Source organism: Chanodichthys erythropterus, chromosome 3, assembly GCF_024489055.1.
Source record: "Chanodichthys erythropterus isolate Z2021 chromosome 3, ASM2448905v1, whole genome shotgun sequence".
Lineage (NCBI taxonomy): Eukaryota > Metazoa > Chordata > Actinopteri > Cypriniformes > Xenocyprididae > Chanodichthys > Chanodichthys erythropterus.
In genome coordinates, this window is record NC_090223.1 from 19,338,319 (window position 1) to 19,355,524 (window position 17,206).

Consider the following 17,206-nt stretch of genomic DNA (forward strand, 5'->3'; position numbering starts at 1 on the left):
AGACGTACGTCCCGTCGCCACAGTCGCTGTACCCCGCTGATGCTGCCGCCTATCCGGTTCGGCTCCTCAGCGAAAACCTGAAGATGCAACGCACCTGCTGCTCATTATATACCCGCGCTGCGAGGCGAGCAGCTGATGCATATGATTGCATGCCAATGTGCATTGGCTCGTTTTAGTTACACTCGAAGTAGATTGGCCTCTCTAGCGAGATTCCTATTCGTCGGTCTGTCCGACGTACGTCTCCGTTCCCTCCTTCAGGGAACGAGGGTTACCTTTGTAACCGAGACGGTAATTTTAACACTTTAACACTCTCAAGTGTGGTCTTAAACTCTGATGAGAGTTCATTTAAGACTGGGGTTTTTGCTGTGTAGAAAGTTTTCCCACTTTCTATGGTAGAGCCCATGAATGCAATCAAGATGGTGACATTGCCCAGTTTTCTATACGTTTTTCAAATCCTGCCAATTTTCCTTGCCAAAAATGTTTTCAAAGCCTTGGATTCAAATGTATTGCCATTTGTGTGGGGCTTTAAAGCGCACCGTATTTCTAAAGTACATAATTTCTAAAGTATGTAAACCAAGGTCGCTGGGCGGATTAGGCCTGCCAAATTTCCAGCATTATTATTAGGCTGTGAACTGCAGAGCCTTATCATATTTGAAAAAATCTCATCCTGCGGGGCCTGCAGGTGACACTCCATCTTGGCTCGCTATCGAACAGAAACCATTCTCTTTCTTCTCTGCTTTTTGCGACACCCAGGCACGTGCACACATAGACAAAAAAGGGGCTTGAGCACCTGCCCTTTTTCTTCCTCGAGAGGAAGTGCCCTTTTTTCTGGGGTGCTTTTTTTTTTTTTTTTTAATAAATTAATATATAGGCCATTCCTGGTTGCGCACAGATTTCCTGTCAAACAAATATATTTACTGAATAAAACAAGTTCAGATGCCCTCACTCCGCAACACGCCATTCATGCCCGCGAGCGCCACCCCACCTCGAGTTTGCTGCTGGCTGAAAACAAAGGTGCGTTGACGCGGCCTCGTAATTCTTGTAGTTACAAGATTCCTGCTTGTAAAAAGCATTCACGTCCTCGTAGAGTTCGTAATTACAGCTTGTAAGCTGGGAGTTTTCTGAAAGCATGTACCACCTGACCGCTGTAGATTCATTTAGGCGTTGATAGTGGTGCCATGGAAACACATAATTCCCAGTCCAAAGACCAAAAGGACATGAACAGCTCCGAATTTAATGTCACGTGTTGTCATTTCAAGAATCCGGTAAATACGAGGTGACGTGAACGCAGCATAATTCAACAACTATTCCCGCGAAAATGCAACTGCTGTCTGGCGATGAGAAGCAAAAAAGAAAAAAGCCCTAGATCCCATGCATTTCTTTCAGGTAGGCTAGCCTATGTTCACAAACCTGAAAGTTTTGGCTATTTAAGGGTTATTAACGCTGAATAGTTTGACCACCATCAGCACATCTGCCTGATTTGATACTAACGAAATTTATGTCATATTATAATTTAAATTATTTTATTGTGCTATGCATTGCGTTTTGAACCATGGTAAAAAAATATCTTATTTTATGCAATTGCGTGAGTGTAAGGGAAGTCAAAGTTGTCTTAATATATTTAAGGGTTCATTATTTTATAAATAAATAATGATGAGAAGTGCCCTTTTTTTCACTTGAGCCCCTGCCCCCAAAAATGTCTGTGCACGTCCCTGGCGACACCTGTGCCACCGATAACAGTGGCCAACACAAACTTTTTACTTAGCAGCTCTTTAAAAATATGGCGTCAGTTCCGAAAAGTATTTAAGTTGCCATCTACCGCACTGTCTACTCCCATCACTTACAATCACGCCTTTAAGCCATCATTCACAAACTCCACATTTTCGGTCTGGTCCAGTAAAGGAATGGTATAGACTATATGATATAGACTTGTGTCTATCAATATTAAGACACAAAAACACTGCTTAAATATGAAACCTGCATGTTCTGTGTCTCTGTGTGAATAATTATTGGCTTTTCCCAAAAAATATTGCTATACTGAGATGAGTGAAATCGACTGAAATATGTAATAAATACTGAAATAAAATGTGTTAGCAACATTTTAAACAGCACATTAACATTATAGGCTCTATAATATAACAAATAAGATACATAACATGTCTATTGTCTGTTTAGACAATATTTCTTTTGGCCCGTTTTGGACAGATTGGTCCAGATTTGGTCCATCGCTGCACACAGTTCCTGCAAAACCCCTGGGTCCTTGAGCGCTTTGGTCTGATAGACCTGCGGGAGCACCATGGCATGCAGGGCAAAAGCGGCTTCTCCACAAGCCGTGTAAGCCTTGCCTGCCAGAGAGGACGAGAACTTACATGGTCGGGAGGGGAGACGCGGATTACCCGCAAAGAGGTAGCGGTCTTGGGACACAGTTGCATCACCATAGACCGCTCCACTGGGGGGAGCTCCATGTACCTCTTAGCCACCTCGCCATCGAGGGTAGTAAGAGTGGACCAGACCGGTTTCGGGCAGAAAAAGGTGCCTTCCACGATTTAGTCACCTCTTCATGCACTTCAGGAAAGAAAGTTTCTGGGGCGGGGCGCTGAGAACCAGCACGAGCCGCCCCAAGAAAGACTTGGCGGGGTATTCCTCACTGTAACCCTCAGGTCACCTAGGTTATTAACCCTCAGGGGTCTGAGGATTTTGGGGGCCCTGGAGAAGTTTTGACATGCCCTGACATTTGTGCTTTTTTCAGTTGTTCATAAACATATTAATGGAAAAAGTGTCATTACACTGTATTCAGCACAAACTAGGCTACAATAATATGTGAGGAACATGTATGTACATGTTTGTGTTTTTGAAGGAATAACGTTTATGTGTGGTTATTGAAAAAACAAAAAACTTAAGTGACTGAAATTTAGCCAAAAAATATATATTAAATCTTTGTTCACAAGACTTCTGGGTATTTGGGGTTGTAGACTAGAGTTTTTGCTTCAAAATGAGGTAATAATTATGCTGCCTGCTTGTTCATATAAAACAATAGAGAGATTTAAATTTTCTAAAACATCTTTGGTCAAGAAACACAGTATGCGTGGAGGCGTGAATCCTCATGTATAATGGGTGATTCTCACCTGAGAAGACAAAAGAATTGCATAATAATGACCTGAAATGACTTGCATATTAATGAGGCCTTTCAGTCAGGTAGGCTTTGAAAAAACCCTCTGTGATCATGATTCAAATCTCATCATGGTGTAAATCAAACATACAGAAAAAACAGCAATACTGTGAAATATTATTACAATTTAAAATAATGACATTCTATTATATTCTTTAAAATATAATGTATTTCTGTGATGCAAAGTGTCTGAACAATTATGTTACCTCTATGGCATTTCATATAGGCTTTTAGCTTAAAAGCATGCACATTTGGAGAAATATTGATGGATTTTCATATGTTTGTCAATTTTCTATACAGAAGAGTATATTTATTCAGGATTTATTGTCATTACTATGAGTGCTGGATACTGTGTTTACAATTCATACTCGCAGCCGGAGGGCGCTCTGTACACCTTTAGTCCACAAATGCAAATGCTAAAGAAGAATAGGCAATCCAGGAAATAACTGAACTAACAGAGGCCAGAGATCGCTAACTATGGCTATTCAAAACACTTTTCAAGACAATAAATACACGATTGAGACGATGAATGCATGTATTGACTGAATTTGCGTCTGAATAGTGCTGGCTCCGTGGGCGTGGCCGCATTAGCGGATAATCATCTGAATCACTGATTTCTGACATGGCTCTCTTTTCATACAGATTACATAAACACAGAATGTTTGTTTTCGATTTGACTTACATGATTTAAAACCGGACATTTCAACGTTTTTTTAGATATAAGTCTAATTTTTTGGTGATTAGTATTCACTAAGTTACAGTTCGTTTTCTGAGAACTATCAGATTGGACTTCCTTCAGAGGGAGACGAGACATCACGCATCATGTTAGTTTTCTTTATTTTACAAAAAGCACAACATTTTGTTTTTACACTGAGTAACTGTATGAACTGTAACTTACGAATACTAATGACAAAAAAAATGACACTTATATCTAAAGAAACGTTGAAATGTCAGATTTTAAATTGTGCAAGTCAAAAAACAAACATTCTGTATTTATGCAATTTGTATGAAAAGAGAGCCATGTCAGAAGTCCGAGATTCAGCTCATTACCCACTAAAGCCGCCTTTCCACTGCACACGACATTCGCATCCGATTGTCGCATTTCGCCCCCTAGCGGCAGTCGCACGGAACTTAGAAATTGGTAGTGAAGCAACCGTTACCCTCGGCTTATTCCAACCCAAGCAACCACCATGGTAAACTGAACGATTTTAATGAATGTAACGTTAATGCATGTATGAATATATCCATACAAAGCAAATGACCCTCAATACATTTGAAATAAAAACATACTAGTAGATTTTATAGAGCTTCAACGTAAAAATTTATTTAATAATCATAAAATATCTTTTTTTGTTTTACATAATTATTGATAACCACCATTTTAAAGAAATAGTGTTTATATAATAACGTTAGAGTGTTAAAATATTGGTAATTCTAACTTCGTGCTCATCGTTTTGACTAGAGTACATCATATCCGGTCGGCCGGTCGCATACGGTCTAGCCGCAGAAGTTCAAATATTTCAACACATCTGAAGCTCAAATCGGATCCGAAATTTCCGCATTCGCATATGATCGGAACTCCACGCAGCCCCCGTACTACTCTCCATTGGAAACGAATGACTTCCGGTCCAACGGCTGTCGTTTGTCGTGTGCAGTGGAAAGGCGGCTTAATGCCGCCACGCCCACGGAGCCAGCGCTATTCAGACACAAATTCAGAGGCAATACATGTATACATCGTCTCAATTGTGTCTTGAAAAGTGTTTATTTGGATGTGTAGGAACTGTGGACGAACCAGACAAATGAATCATTCAGATGATTCTTTCAAAACATAATTCTAATTCAGAATTGAGGTTCCGGCTCCGGTCCGTCTGCAGATAAAGCCAGGCTGATTACTTTTACGACACATGCTTGCTGATAGCAGAAGCGACATACCAAAGGGTCACCCAAGAAGACAGAGAGACAATCCAGACCCTTTAGTTTCCTTACTTCACAGGAAAGCCAAGGAGACTGTTGAACAAATAAATCTGCTTCAAAATTGTTCCAACAATTTTAACGGACTTATCAAACATCTTTTAACTACATACATTTTGCATTATGTGTCCACAAGTACTACCTGTAAACAGTTAGGCTTCAGAAACACTCACAATTCATGTAAATGTGTTAACTCTTGACTGAATGACTGAAAGTATGCCTTATTTGGACTTAATTTGATTCTTTCCCCCTTTCCTATATCCTGACTTGAATGAAATCTGTTTAAAATGTATTGTATCCCATTTAACAGCAATTATGTTAAAATGGCACTCTGCTAAAGCAGAGACAGACCGGGATGTGACACTTATGTTTTATTGGGGGCAGAGGAAGGCCCTCTTGAAACAGGACAATGTCTGATTGGCCAAGACTCCTCAGAGGTGTGACAAACAACTAAGTTTAAATGATCATATTGCAAGATAGTGAAAGGAGAGAAGTTGGTTAGTAAACGAGAAAGGAGTTGGTTCTGTTCTGGGAAAAGAAGCCAAGACAAGTACCAAGAACAATGGAGTGACAAGAAGAACAGACCAGCCGCTCATTCAAGCCATCCAACCTTCACTCACTTTTCTTTTCTTTACTTAATTTTCCTTTACCGCTGAAAGTCTTGTGTCCTAAGTTTCGCCGCAAAGTTCAACCAACGACTATTGCCGCTTCAACTCCAGCGACAAAGAAACTTCCTTCATTGTTCCACACGGACCTGATCTGGACCAATCATCGACTTGGGAAACCCCTCTCTGCACGACGAGGGAAATTCACTTTAGTCAACGCAAGCAAGTACCTCCAGACGAAAACTGAACTGGTGCATTTAAATGAATGATTCATGGTTCGTTCTGGTCTTTGAAATGCATTGATAGGAATTCGGTTAATCAGATCTCTCTCTCTCTCTCTCTCTCTCTCTCTCTTTCAAAACTCTTTCTCTCTCATTTCCTTCTTACTGCAACGCGTATGAATGTGTGTGTGTGTGTGTGTGTGTGTGTGTGTGTGTGTGTGTGTGTGTGTGTGTATGTGAGTGCCTTTGTGTTAGATTAGTTTGTGTTAGAATAAATAAAATCTCTTGTAGATTTTAAAAGGAAAGTGTCTTGTATTATGTGCTTTATGATTTAATGTCTTAAACTGTGATCAAGTTACCGTGCTCTAATCAGTGTTTTCACGAGTGTTGGATATTTATATCCGTTACAAGAGCTTATTACGGCTCGAGCAAATGAACGCTGGACGAATCAGTTGCTCGGTCGTAATCTAAACAACTCTTTATAATTCCCTAAATATTTCATTTGAGCTAATTTTACTTCCTAGGGTGTTTTCCCTACAGATGTTAAAGCCATGGTTAGCGATCTCTAGAAGACATGCCGTTAGTTCCTAGTTCCTTTTCTTCTTTATATGAATTTGTGGCCTAAAGGTGTACAGAGCGCCCTCCGGCTGCAAGTATGAATTGAAAACAAAGTATCCAGCACTCATAGTGATGACAATAAATATTACTTCTCAGTATAGAAAATTGACATAAATATATAAGAATCCATCAATAGTTCTCTAAATGTGCATGCTTTTAAACTAAAAGCCTATATGAAATGCCATAGAGATAACATAATTGTTCAGACACTTTGCATCACAGAAATACATTATATTTTAAAGAATATAATAGAATACCATTATTTTAAATTGTAATAATATTTCACAGTATTGCTGTTTATGATGAACTGAGACATTATTACAGAGGGTTTTTTTCACAGCCTACCTGACTGAAAGGCCTCATTAATATGCAAGTCATTTCAGGTCATTATTATGTGATTCTTTTGACTTCTCAGGTGTAAATGGCCTATTATTCATGATGATTCACACCTCCACGCATACTGTATTTCTTGACAAAAAAGTGTCTTACAAAAACTAAATCAATATATTGTTTTATATGAAGGAGTAGGCAGCATAATTTTTACATAATTCTGAAGCAAAAACTCTAGTCTACAACCTCCAATACCCAGAAGTCTTGTGAACACAGATTTAATATACTTTTTTTGGCTTTATTTCAGTGACTTTTCAGTGACAAAGTTTTTTTGTTTTTTCAATAACCACGCATAAACATTATTCCTTCAAAATACAAACATGTACATACATGTTCATCACATATTAGTGTAGCCTAGTTTGTGCTGAATACAGTGTAATGACACTTTTGTCATTTATATGTTTATGAACAACTGAAAAAAGCACAAATGTCAGGGCATGTCAAAACTTCTACAAGCCCCAAATCAGCCTCAGACTCCAGAGGGTTAAAAAAGTCACTGATATATTTATATATATATGTTTCAGTTATTGTGTTCACATAACTTTCAGTAATATTTGAATGCAATTAACTCATTTTATTTTGTACACATAACTGTTAGGTTGTACAGTGTAAATTTGTCAACTCACCCAGTTGCTTCAATACTGCAGTTGCATTGGCTGAAAGTCCTCCAGCAAACACATGACACATGTAAACTCCTTTATCCTCAGTTCTGACACTCTTCAGTCTGAGAGAGAAGTTTCCTTTGGGGATTTCATCAGTGAAGAACTCAACTCTGTCTCTGTATTGCTTATCTGATGAATCTGGAAAAGTCTCATTGTTTTGATAGAGCAGAACCAGAATATGTTCATCTTTATCTGTTTTCTTCCATGAAACCTCCTTAATGTCTTCAGGTGGGATGTGAGAGTCTACAGAGCATTTCAGAATGACGTCCTCACCCACATATGCAGATATGGACTGATTTGAACCTGATACTATCAAACGCTCTGAAAAAAATAAAAAAAATAATAATAATGTTTTAAACCAGGGGAGTGTTCGAGAAAGCAGTTTATGTGACATACCAGGGTATGTTTAAGAGTAAGCAAGCAGATAACCTCAACTTTCGGTTCCTAAAACACAGGTAACTTTGAGGGTATGTAAGTCATAGCAACATACTCTCTGAACATGACCTGCTCCGAAACAGGTTTTGTTCCAGGGTTAGTTTACTTCAGAAGTTTTCCAACGCACACAGAATTTTCACTGCTCGGTGTTCATATGGGAACCACCAGCAGGGTGTTAAAAGTGACACTGAAGCAGAGTTAGAGTTAATTAGGTACTTAAGTGGTTAATTAAGTGATGATTGCTTGATTAATGAAGACTCCTGTACTAAATCAACTGAAAAGACATTACATCTGTCTTATAACAAATCAGACTGACGTTATTTCTGTCATTCATCTACAGTCCTTTGTCACCATTATGGTGATCAGTGTTCCTTTAGTTGGGCAGTTTGACTCTTGATTTTTATGATAACACAGTAAAATCCTTGGTGTTAAATTAACACTGCTCGGTGTTCATATGGGAACCACCAGCAGGGTGTTAAATGTGACACGAAGTAGTGTTAGAGTTAATTAGGTACTTAAGTGGTTAATTAAGTGATGATTGCTTGATTATTAAAGACACCTGATGATAATGAGCTGAATCACTGAAGAAAAGAGAAACACAATAACTATATCTGACTTCCAGTTACAGCCTAAGACTAAATCAACTGAAAATACATTAAAGGGGACCTATTATGCAAAATTCACTTTTGCATGGTGTTGGGATATAAATGTGTGTTGGCAGTGTGTGTACAAAAACAACCCTATAATGATAAAAATCTAACCACTCCTTTTTTTAATCCCCATAAATGTCTCAGAACAAGCCATTTCCAGATCCCTGGCAGTGTGACATCACATTAGCCACAGGCCCTGCCCACGAATGTTGACAGACACTGCCGATTTAACATAGAACCGCACTGAGCGAGTTTACACCGCCATTGCTGCACTGACGAGAATGTCTCCCAAGCTTTTTAGGTGTTCTGTAGCTGAATGGATCAATCCCCATAGCTCTCTCCATTTACTCCTGAAATCTGAGCCGCTGAAGACAAGGTTGATTCATTTTGTTTTCGATGAAAATGCTCCCTTAATTCTACCTTAATTTGTTTATGTCTGCACAAATCATTTCACACCGGACTGCTTTGTGAACGAATATCAATACAAAGAGACAATACAAAACAGGTTGTGTTAAAAATGTGCTACTCAAGGATATATAAGTACAAACTGATCGTGATCCAGCTTAAGCTGTAATTACAGTCTCCAGAGTGATACTGGATACAGCAGCAATGAAGGTGAGAGCACTTTATTACAGTTCATCGGAGTTGATTTACAGAAATAAAGTTTAACGTACCAGTTTATTAAGCAAAACCCAAAAAGGCATAAGGTCTTTATATATTTGTTTACTGTTAGTTGAAACAAGTGTTTCTGTGTACTTCGCTATGTACAGTACAGTTCAAAAGTTTGGAACCACTAAGATTTTTAATGTTTTTAAAATAAGTTTAGTCTGCTCACCAAGGCTACATTTATTTAATTAAAAATACAGTAAAAACAGTAATATTGTGAAATATTATTACAATTTAAAATAACTGTTTTCTATTTGAATGTATTTCACAATAAATATTCCTGTGATGGCAAAGCTGAATTTTCAGCATCATCTTCAGTGTCACATGATCCTTCAGAAATCATTCTAATATGATGATCTGCTGCTCAAGAAACATTTAATGTGTACAATTGTACAAAATATTTGTGTACAATATTTTTTTCAGGATTATTTGATGAATAGAAAGTTCAAAAGAACAGTGTTTATCTGAAATCTAATCTTTTGTAACATTATAAATGTCTTTACTGCCACTTTTGATTAATTTAATGCATCCTTGCTGAATAAAAGTATTCATTTCTTTAATTTCTTTTCAAAAAAATAAAAATAAAAATTCTTACTGACCCCAAACTTTTGAATGGTAGTGTATAATGCGACAGAAGCTTTGTATTTCAGATAAATGCTGTTCTTTTGAACTTTCTATTCATCAAGGAATATTGAAAAAAAAGTACACAACTGTTTTCAACATTGAAAATAATCATAAATGTTTATTGAGCAGCAAATCAGCATATTAGAATGAAGGATCGTGTGATACTGAAGACTGGAGTAACGATGCTGAAAATTCAGCTTTGCATCACAGGAATAAATTAATTTGTCAAATATATTTAAATAGTACACAGTTATTTTAAATTGTAATAATATTTCACAATATTACTGTTTTTTACTGTATTTTTAATTAAATAAATGTAGCCTTAGTGAGCAGACGAAACTTCTTTTAAAAACATTAAAAATCTTAGTGGTTCCAAACTTTTGGACTGTACTGTATGTTGATGATAATGCAAGGGAGAAAGAGAGAATTTAAGGACAATATTTCAGGGCTTGACAATAAGGACTGCCCGATGGCCCAGGGCCAGTGTAAACGACGCTCGGGACAGTATATGGAAAGGCGCGTTTTTGGTCAACCACTAAAAGTGGCAATTTTATCATGATATAAAAAATTATCTGTTGGGTATTTTGAGCTAAAACTTCACATACACACTCTGGGGACAACAGAGACTTATTTTACATCTTGTAAAAGGGGGCATAGTAGGTCCCCTTTAAATCTCTCTTATTAAATCAGACTGACATTATTTCTGTCATTCATCTACAGTTCTTTTTGAGAATTAACAGGTTTAGATGTTGATGTTAAAAAAATGTTTGTTACAATTATGGTGATCAGTGTTTCCTTTAGTTGGGCAGATTGACTCTTGCTTTCTCTGTTAAGCTTGTGGTCTTTGTAACAATGTTTACATAAGCATGACATCTGTCATAAAGGAGACCACAAATAAGCGAAATCAGGTGGTATGGTTTACACCACCAAGGAGAAACCTGATTGTCTAGTCCCATCACTGACCAAAGGTTTTTATTGGCATTAGTGGAATTGCTTTGGCATGGTTCAAATCATACTTATCTGACCGTTATCAGTCTGTGGTAGTTAATGAAGAGATGTCGTATCGATCACAGGTTAAATATGGGGTACCACAAGGCTCAGTATTAGGACCGTTGCTTTTCACTCTGTACATGCTGCCCTTAGGAGAGATAATTAGGAAGCATGGTGTTATTTCCCTTTCAGTCGGTCACGTTCGACGTACGTCAGTAGTGACCGACGAATTGGGATATCGCTTAGAGAGCCCTATCAGCTTCGTGTAAACTAAAACAAGCCAATGGAATTGGCGTGCGATATTTGCATAATGTGCACCGCCCCCGTCAGGTGTATATAAATAGGAAGCAGATGCAATCGCACTCTGTCTTTCGCTTCGGAGCCATTCTCTGGTGTCCTGTCTAGAAGACTCCTTCTTCGTTTTGTTTTCTTTACTAAAAACTTGCCTTTAAAAAGCAGAAGAGGAGTGACAGCAAGCTGTTGGTGCTGGTGAAGAAGGGCACGTTCAGCGAGGTCGCGAGTGTCCGAGGAGCTGAGCTATAAGCTCGAAAACTGCTGTTTTCACAGCAACACAAAGAGTGTGTGCGTAGTAGCGATTTGGGCCGGTTCCTCGGTGTGTCAGGGAGTGGTGTACCTGACACATCGCGTCGCTCCCTGGGTGCTTCAGCACGAGTGAGTTGACTTCCCCTTCTAAAAGAGCTTTACAGACGAGCCCTGACAGTATGTCATTTCGTCTGTGCGTTACTGGGTGCGGTCGTTCCCTGGTCCCTGCTGATGGACACAATCGCTGCATCACGTGTTTGGACGTTCAGCACGCTGAAGCAGCCTTTGTGGATGGTTCATGTTCCCACTGCGGGAACATGACCATCGCGGTGCTGAGGTCGAGGCTCTCCTTCCTGAAGTCTCAGGAAGCGGGAGTCCCCTCTCCTATGCCGCGTACAACCGTTTTTTCCGGCCCCGGGAACCGGAATGACGGTACGGCGCTGTATAGGGAGGGCGACCTGAGGATAACGGTCAGGGCTCCCCCGTCGAGCGGAAACGTTCCGCGGGCCCCTGCCCCCTCATCAGCACCGCAACCCATCCTGCCGCCGTTGGTTTCCTCTGGGCCCTCTTCGGACTGTCCAGGATCAGATGTCGATCGCTGCGTCGGAAGGCGAGTTTGAGTGTTCGGGGAGGAAGATCCGGATGCCCGAATCGGATCCCGAACTCTCGGCTGTGCTCTCCCGGGCCGCCTTGTGTGTCGGGCTCGAGTGGGACCCTCCACCCTGTCCCGGCCCATCTCGGCTGGATGATTGGTACTTGGGGGGGGGGGGTCGCGCTGGTCAGCCCCAGCGTCCCGCCCCAATGCCTTTCTTCCCGGAGGTACATGACGAGGTGACTAGTCTTGGCAGACACCGTATAGTGCCCGTACCAGGCTTGGCCCCGCGTCCGCCTTCACCTCCCTGGACGGTGGGGTAGCCAGGGGGTACGCGAGGATCCCACCAGTCGAGCGGTCTGTTGCGATGCAATTGTGTCCAACGGCCACTGGCTGGCGTGGTGAGCCGCGTCTCCCGTCCCGGGCCTGTAAATTCTCAGCCGGTTTGACTGAGAAAGCTTACAGTTCCTGTGGGCAGGCTGCCTCCGCCCTGCACGCGATGGCCCTCTTGCAGGTTTACCAAGCAAAGGCGCTGTCGGAGATGCCCCAGGAAGGTCCTGACCAACAGCTGCTGGGGGGGCTGCGCGCTGCCACCGACCTTGGCCTCCGGGCAACGAAGGTGACAGCACGCGCTGTTGGTCACGCGATGTCTACCCTCGTAGTCCAGCAACGCCACCTCTGGCTGACCCTGGCGGACATGCGGGATGCCGACAAGCAGCGGTTCCTAAATTCCCCCGTGTCCCCGGTCGGCCTATTCGGCGACGCGGTGGAGAGCTTCGCCCATCAGTTCTCCGCTGCACAGAAGCAGGCTGAGGCTATCAGTCACGTTATGCCACGGCGGTCCGCTGCTGCCTCCACCCAGCCGCCCGTGGCTCAGCCTCAGCCCGCTCGTCGCCGAGGGCGCCCGCCTGCACCGTCCTCCGCCCCTGCTAAAATGGCAAAGCAGCAGCCTACACCAGCCAAGCAGCAGGGTGCCGGTCGCGGTGCCCAGCCCGTCTCCGCTAAGCCCGGTGGTAAACGCAAGAGCAAAACACGGCACTGAGACGGGCAACCTGGTGGGGAAGGTTCTCGCTCTTCGGGAGAGAATACCATCGTCTCTCCCACCCCCGGAGGAGGGCCGGGGGGAATTTGTGATGTCTGTCTATCAACCGCCGCTGGCTCCCCGGAGTCCAGCGGTACCCACTTTTTCACAAAAAGAGCAGTTTCCTCAAACTCCAGGTCACAACAAGGTGTGTCTGTCAGTGTGCCAGGCTCCGCCTCGCCGCTGACAGCTTCCTCCCCATTCGCCAGCAGGCGGCAGTGTGATGGCGCAGACCGTGTCCCGTGCGCTGTCTCCCATGCACACTGCTGCCTCGCAGAGTCCGACCCCACTCGGGGCCGCCCCCAAGCCATCCGAGTCGGGTCCCTCTCTGCCTTGCTGCCCCACCCCCGGTGCGTCTGTGGTGCCTTTGGTCCCGCTGTCTCAGTGTCTGGAAGCATGGATAGCGCTCTCCAGCCTGTCCAGTTGGCTCATTCGTACTATCAGACTCGGCTATGCGATTCAGTTCGCCCGGCGTCCCCCGGTCTTCAGGGCCGTCCACTTCACTCAGGTGTCGTTGGACAGTGCACCTGTTCTCCGGGTGGAGATTGCTGTCCTCCTGGCGAAGGATACAATCAAGCCGGTCCCTCCAGCCGATATGAAGTCGGGGTTCTACAGCCCCTACTTCATTGTACCGAAAAAGGGTGGTGGGCTACGGCCAATCCTGGACCGTCCCCAGGATTGGTTTGCAGCAATAGACCTGAAGGACGCGTACTTTCATGTCTCGATTCTGCCTCGACGCAGACCCTTCCTAGGTCAGTCTGCGTTCGAGGGTCGGGCATGTCAGTACAAAGTCCTACCTGACATGGTTGTAGCTCCCAGCCGGTTGGGTCTTCAGGTCAACTGGGACAAGAGCAAACTCGCCCCCGGGTAGAGGATCTCTTGTCTCGGTCTCCAGCTAGACTCGGTCGCACGGACTGCGCGTCTCACCGAGGCGCGCGTCCAGTCGGTGTTGAACTGCCTGAGCTCGCTCAAGTGCAGGACAGCGGCTCCACTGAAAGATTTTCAGAGGCTCCTGGGGCATATGGCATCTGCAGCCGCGGTAACGCCGCTCGGATTGCTTCATATGAGACCGCTTCAACACTGGCTCCGCGGCCGGGTCCCGAGATGGGCGTGGCAGTGCGGCACGCTCCTTGTCCCCGTGACACCGAGCTGCCGTCGCACCCTTGTCCGGTGGTTGGACCCTTCCTTCCTGTGGGCCGGAGTACCCCTCGAACGAGTGTCCAGGCACGCTGTGGTCTCCACAGATGCCTCTGCCACGGGATGGGGGGCCACGTACAACGGGCATGCAGTGACAGGTCTTTGGACGGGGCCTCAGCTGCATTGGCATACCAATTGCCTCGAGTTGCTAGCGGTTCGTCTTGCGCTGGCCCGCTTCAAGAAGCTGTTGTCAGGCAAGCACGTTCTAGTCCGCTCACACAGCACTGCGGCCGTTGCGTACACCAACCGTCTAGGTGGTCTACGCTTCCGTCGCATGTCGCAACTCGCCCGCCATCTCTTGTTGTGGAGTCAGAAGGATCTGAGGTCCCTTCGGGCCACTCGTGTCTCAGGTGTGCTCAACCGTGCAGCCGACGAGCTGTCACGGCAGCATCCACTTGCGGGCGAGTGGCGGCTCCCCCCCCAGGCGGTCCAGCTGATTTGGTAGCATTCCGGCGAGGCCCAGGTAGTCCTGTTTGCCTCCCCGGAAACTGCCCTCTGCCAGTGGTTTCATTCCCTGACCGGTAGCACGCTCGGCACGGATGCCCTGGCACACAGCTGGCCCCCGGGTCTGCGCAAATTTGCGTTTCCCCCAGTGAGCCTTCTCGCACAACTCATGTGCAAGGTCGGGGAGGACGGGGAGCAGGTTCTGTTAGTGGCCCCGTACTGGCCCACTCGGACCTGGTTCTCAGACCTCATTCTCCTCGCGACAGCACCTCCCTGGCCGATTCCTCTGAGGAAGGACCCCCTGACTCAGAGACAGGGCACCCTGTGGCACCCGCGTCCCGATCTTTGGAACCTCCACGTGTGGTCCCTGGACGGGATGCGGAGGTTCTGAGTGATCTCCCGCAAGCGGTCGTAGACACCATCACTTCCGCTAGAGCTCCTTCCACTAGGAATCTCTATGCGTTGAAGTGGAACCTGTTCGTCGAATGGTGCGCCTCTCGCCGAGAGGACCCCCGATCATGTTCGGTCGGATCCGTGCTTTCCTTTCTGCAAGATGGGTTGGAGCGAAGGCTGTCTCCCTCCACCCTCAAGGTGTATGTTGCCGCTATTGCCGCACATCACCATGCAGTTGAGGTTAAGTCCCTGGGGAAACACGATCTGATCGTCAGATTCCTGAGGGGGGCCAGGAGACTGAATCCTCCTCGCCTTTCCTCCGTACCCTCTTGGGATTTGACCCTGGTTCTCACAGCTCTCCGGGGTCATCCCTTTGAACCTTTGCAATCAGTCGACCTGAAACTAATGTCTCTTAAGACGGTTCTTCTGGTTGCATTGGCTTCCCTGAAGAGGGTAGGGGATCTGCATGCATTTTCGGTCGACGAAACGTGCCTAGAATTCGGGCCCGGTGATTCTCACGTCATCCTGAGACCCCGGCCTGGATACGTGCCCAAGGTTCCTACCACTCCCTTCAGAGATCAGGTAGTGAACCTGCAAGCGCTGCCCTCGGAGGAGGCAGACCCAGCCCTAGCTTTGCTCTGTCCCGTCCGCGCTCTGCGCATTTACGTGGACAGAACGCGAAGCTTCAGGACCTCAGATCAGCTCTTCATCTGTTACGGAGGCCAGCAGAAGGGAAAGGCTGTCTCCAAGCAGAGGATGGCCCACTGGATAGTGGATGCCATCGCCTTGGCGTACGAATCCCAGGGCGTGCCTTGCCCGCTCGGGTTGAGAGCCCACTCCACCAGAGGGGTGGCCTCTTCCTGGGCGCTGGCTCATGGCGCCTCGCTGACAGATATCTGTAGAGCTGCGGGCTGGGCGACACCAAACACGTTCGCTAGGTTTTATAGCCTACGTGTAGAGCCGGTATCCTCACGTGTACTCGCATCCACTAGTCGGTAGACGTGTTGTACCCACTCTAAGTGTCGGCTTGCAATGCCATTCCCGCCACTGGCCGGATACGTGCATATTTTCACTCCAGTCGTGTTCCCCGCCTGGCGAACCCTGTCGAGTTCCTCCGCCTCCCTTTCGGCTCGGACATTGCGGAGTGTCTGATGCCAGGCCTACATCCGTCGCTGACGCTGTCTGTTGGCTGGGGCCCATATGCCTTGACCCCTCTACGTGAGCGGTCCCATATGTGTATTTTCCACGGTTTTAAACTCCCTACGGGCAGAGTCCGTGTCTTTCCCTTAGCAGAGCCAGCTCTGCTGTCACCTGTCAGATGAGTCTCCCCCTACCAGGTGGAGCCATCCCAGGGACTCCATATGCGTACTGCCCCCCGGGCCAGTCCATGTGTGTATTTCCCACGTAAACTCATCCCCCATTGGGTAGGTAGTGGTCTCTGCAGCGTCCCTCACGGGTTCGCTTCCCCAGTGTGTCTAGTTTACTTAGTGGGTATTGGTTAGACAGCAGTAGACTCTCTGGGTGTAAGCTCGCCCCCTTCACCGCCAGCCGGTGCTATGGGCGGCTGAGCTTGCGCTGGGCACTGGAAGGGGTTTCGTAACTGTGGCGCTTTAGTTGGGATCCCAATTCGTCGGTCACTACTGACGTACGTCGAACGTGACCGACTGAAAGGGAACGTCTCGGTTACGTATGTAACCCTCGTTCCCTGAAGGAGGGAACGGAGACGTACGTCCCGTCGCCACAGTTTCTGTACCCTCGCTGTAGCGCGGACACCAGTTGTCTCCTCAGCGAAAAACAGAGTGCGATTGCATCTGCTTCCTATTTATATACACCTGACGGGGGCGGTGCGCATTATGCAAATATCGCACGCCAATTCCATTGGCTTGTTTTAGTTTACACGAAGCTATAGGGCTCTCTAAGCGATATCCCAATTCGTCGGTCACTACTGACGTACG

At 45.4% G+C, this 17,206-nt stretch overlaps 1 protein-coding gene across 1 annotated transcript in view; it reads right to left on the reverse strand.

Annotated features, from left to right (window-relative positions):
* Positions 1 to 12,280, reverse strand: part of LOC137003875 (CD276 antigen homolog) — a 92,608-nt gene extending 80,328 nt beyond the window's left edge. Inside the window, exons 1-2 of the mRNA XM_067364142.1 lie at positions 12,073 to 12,280; positions 7,651 to 7,957 (exon numbers count right to left, since the gene is read on the reverse strand). Coding sequence (XP_067220243.1) covers positions 7,651 to 7,957; positions 12,073 to 12,280 — 515 coding nt within the window. The remainder of the gene's footprint in view (positions 1 to 7,650; positions 7,958 to 12,072) is intronic.
* Between the last annotated feature and the right edge of the window lie 4,926 nt (positions 12,281 to 17,206).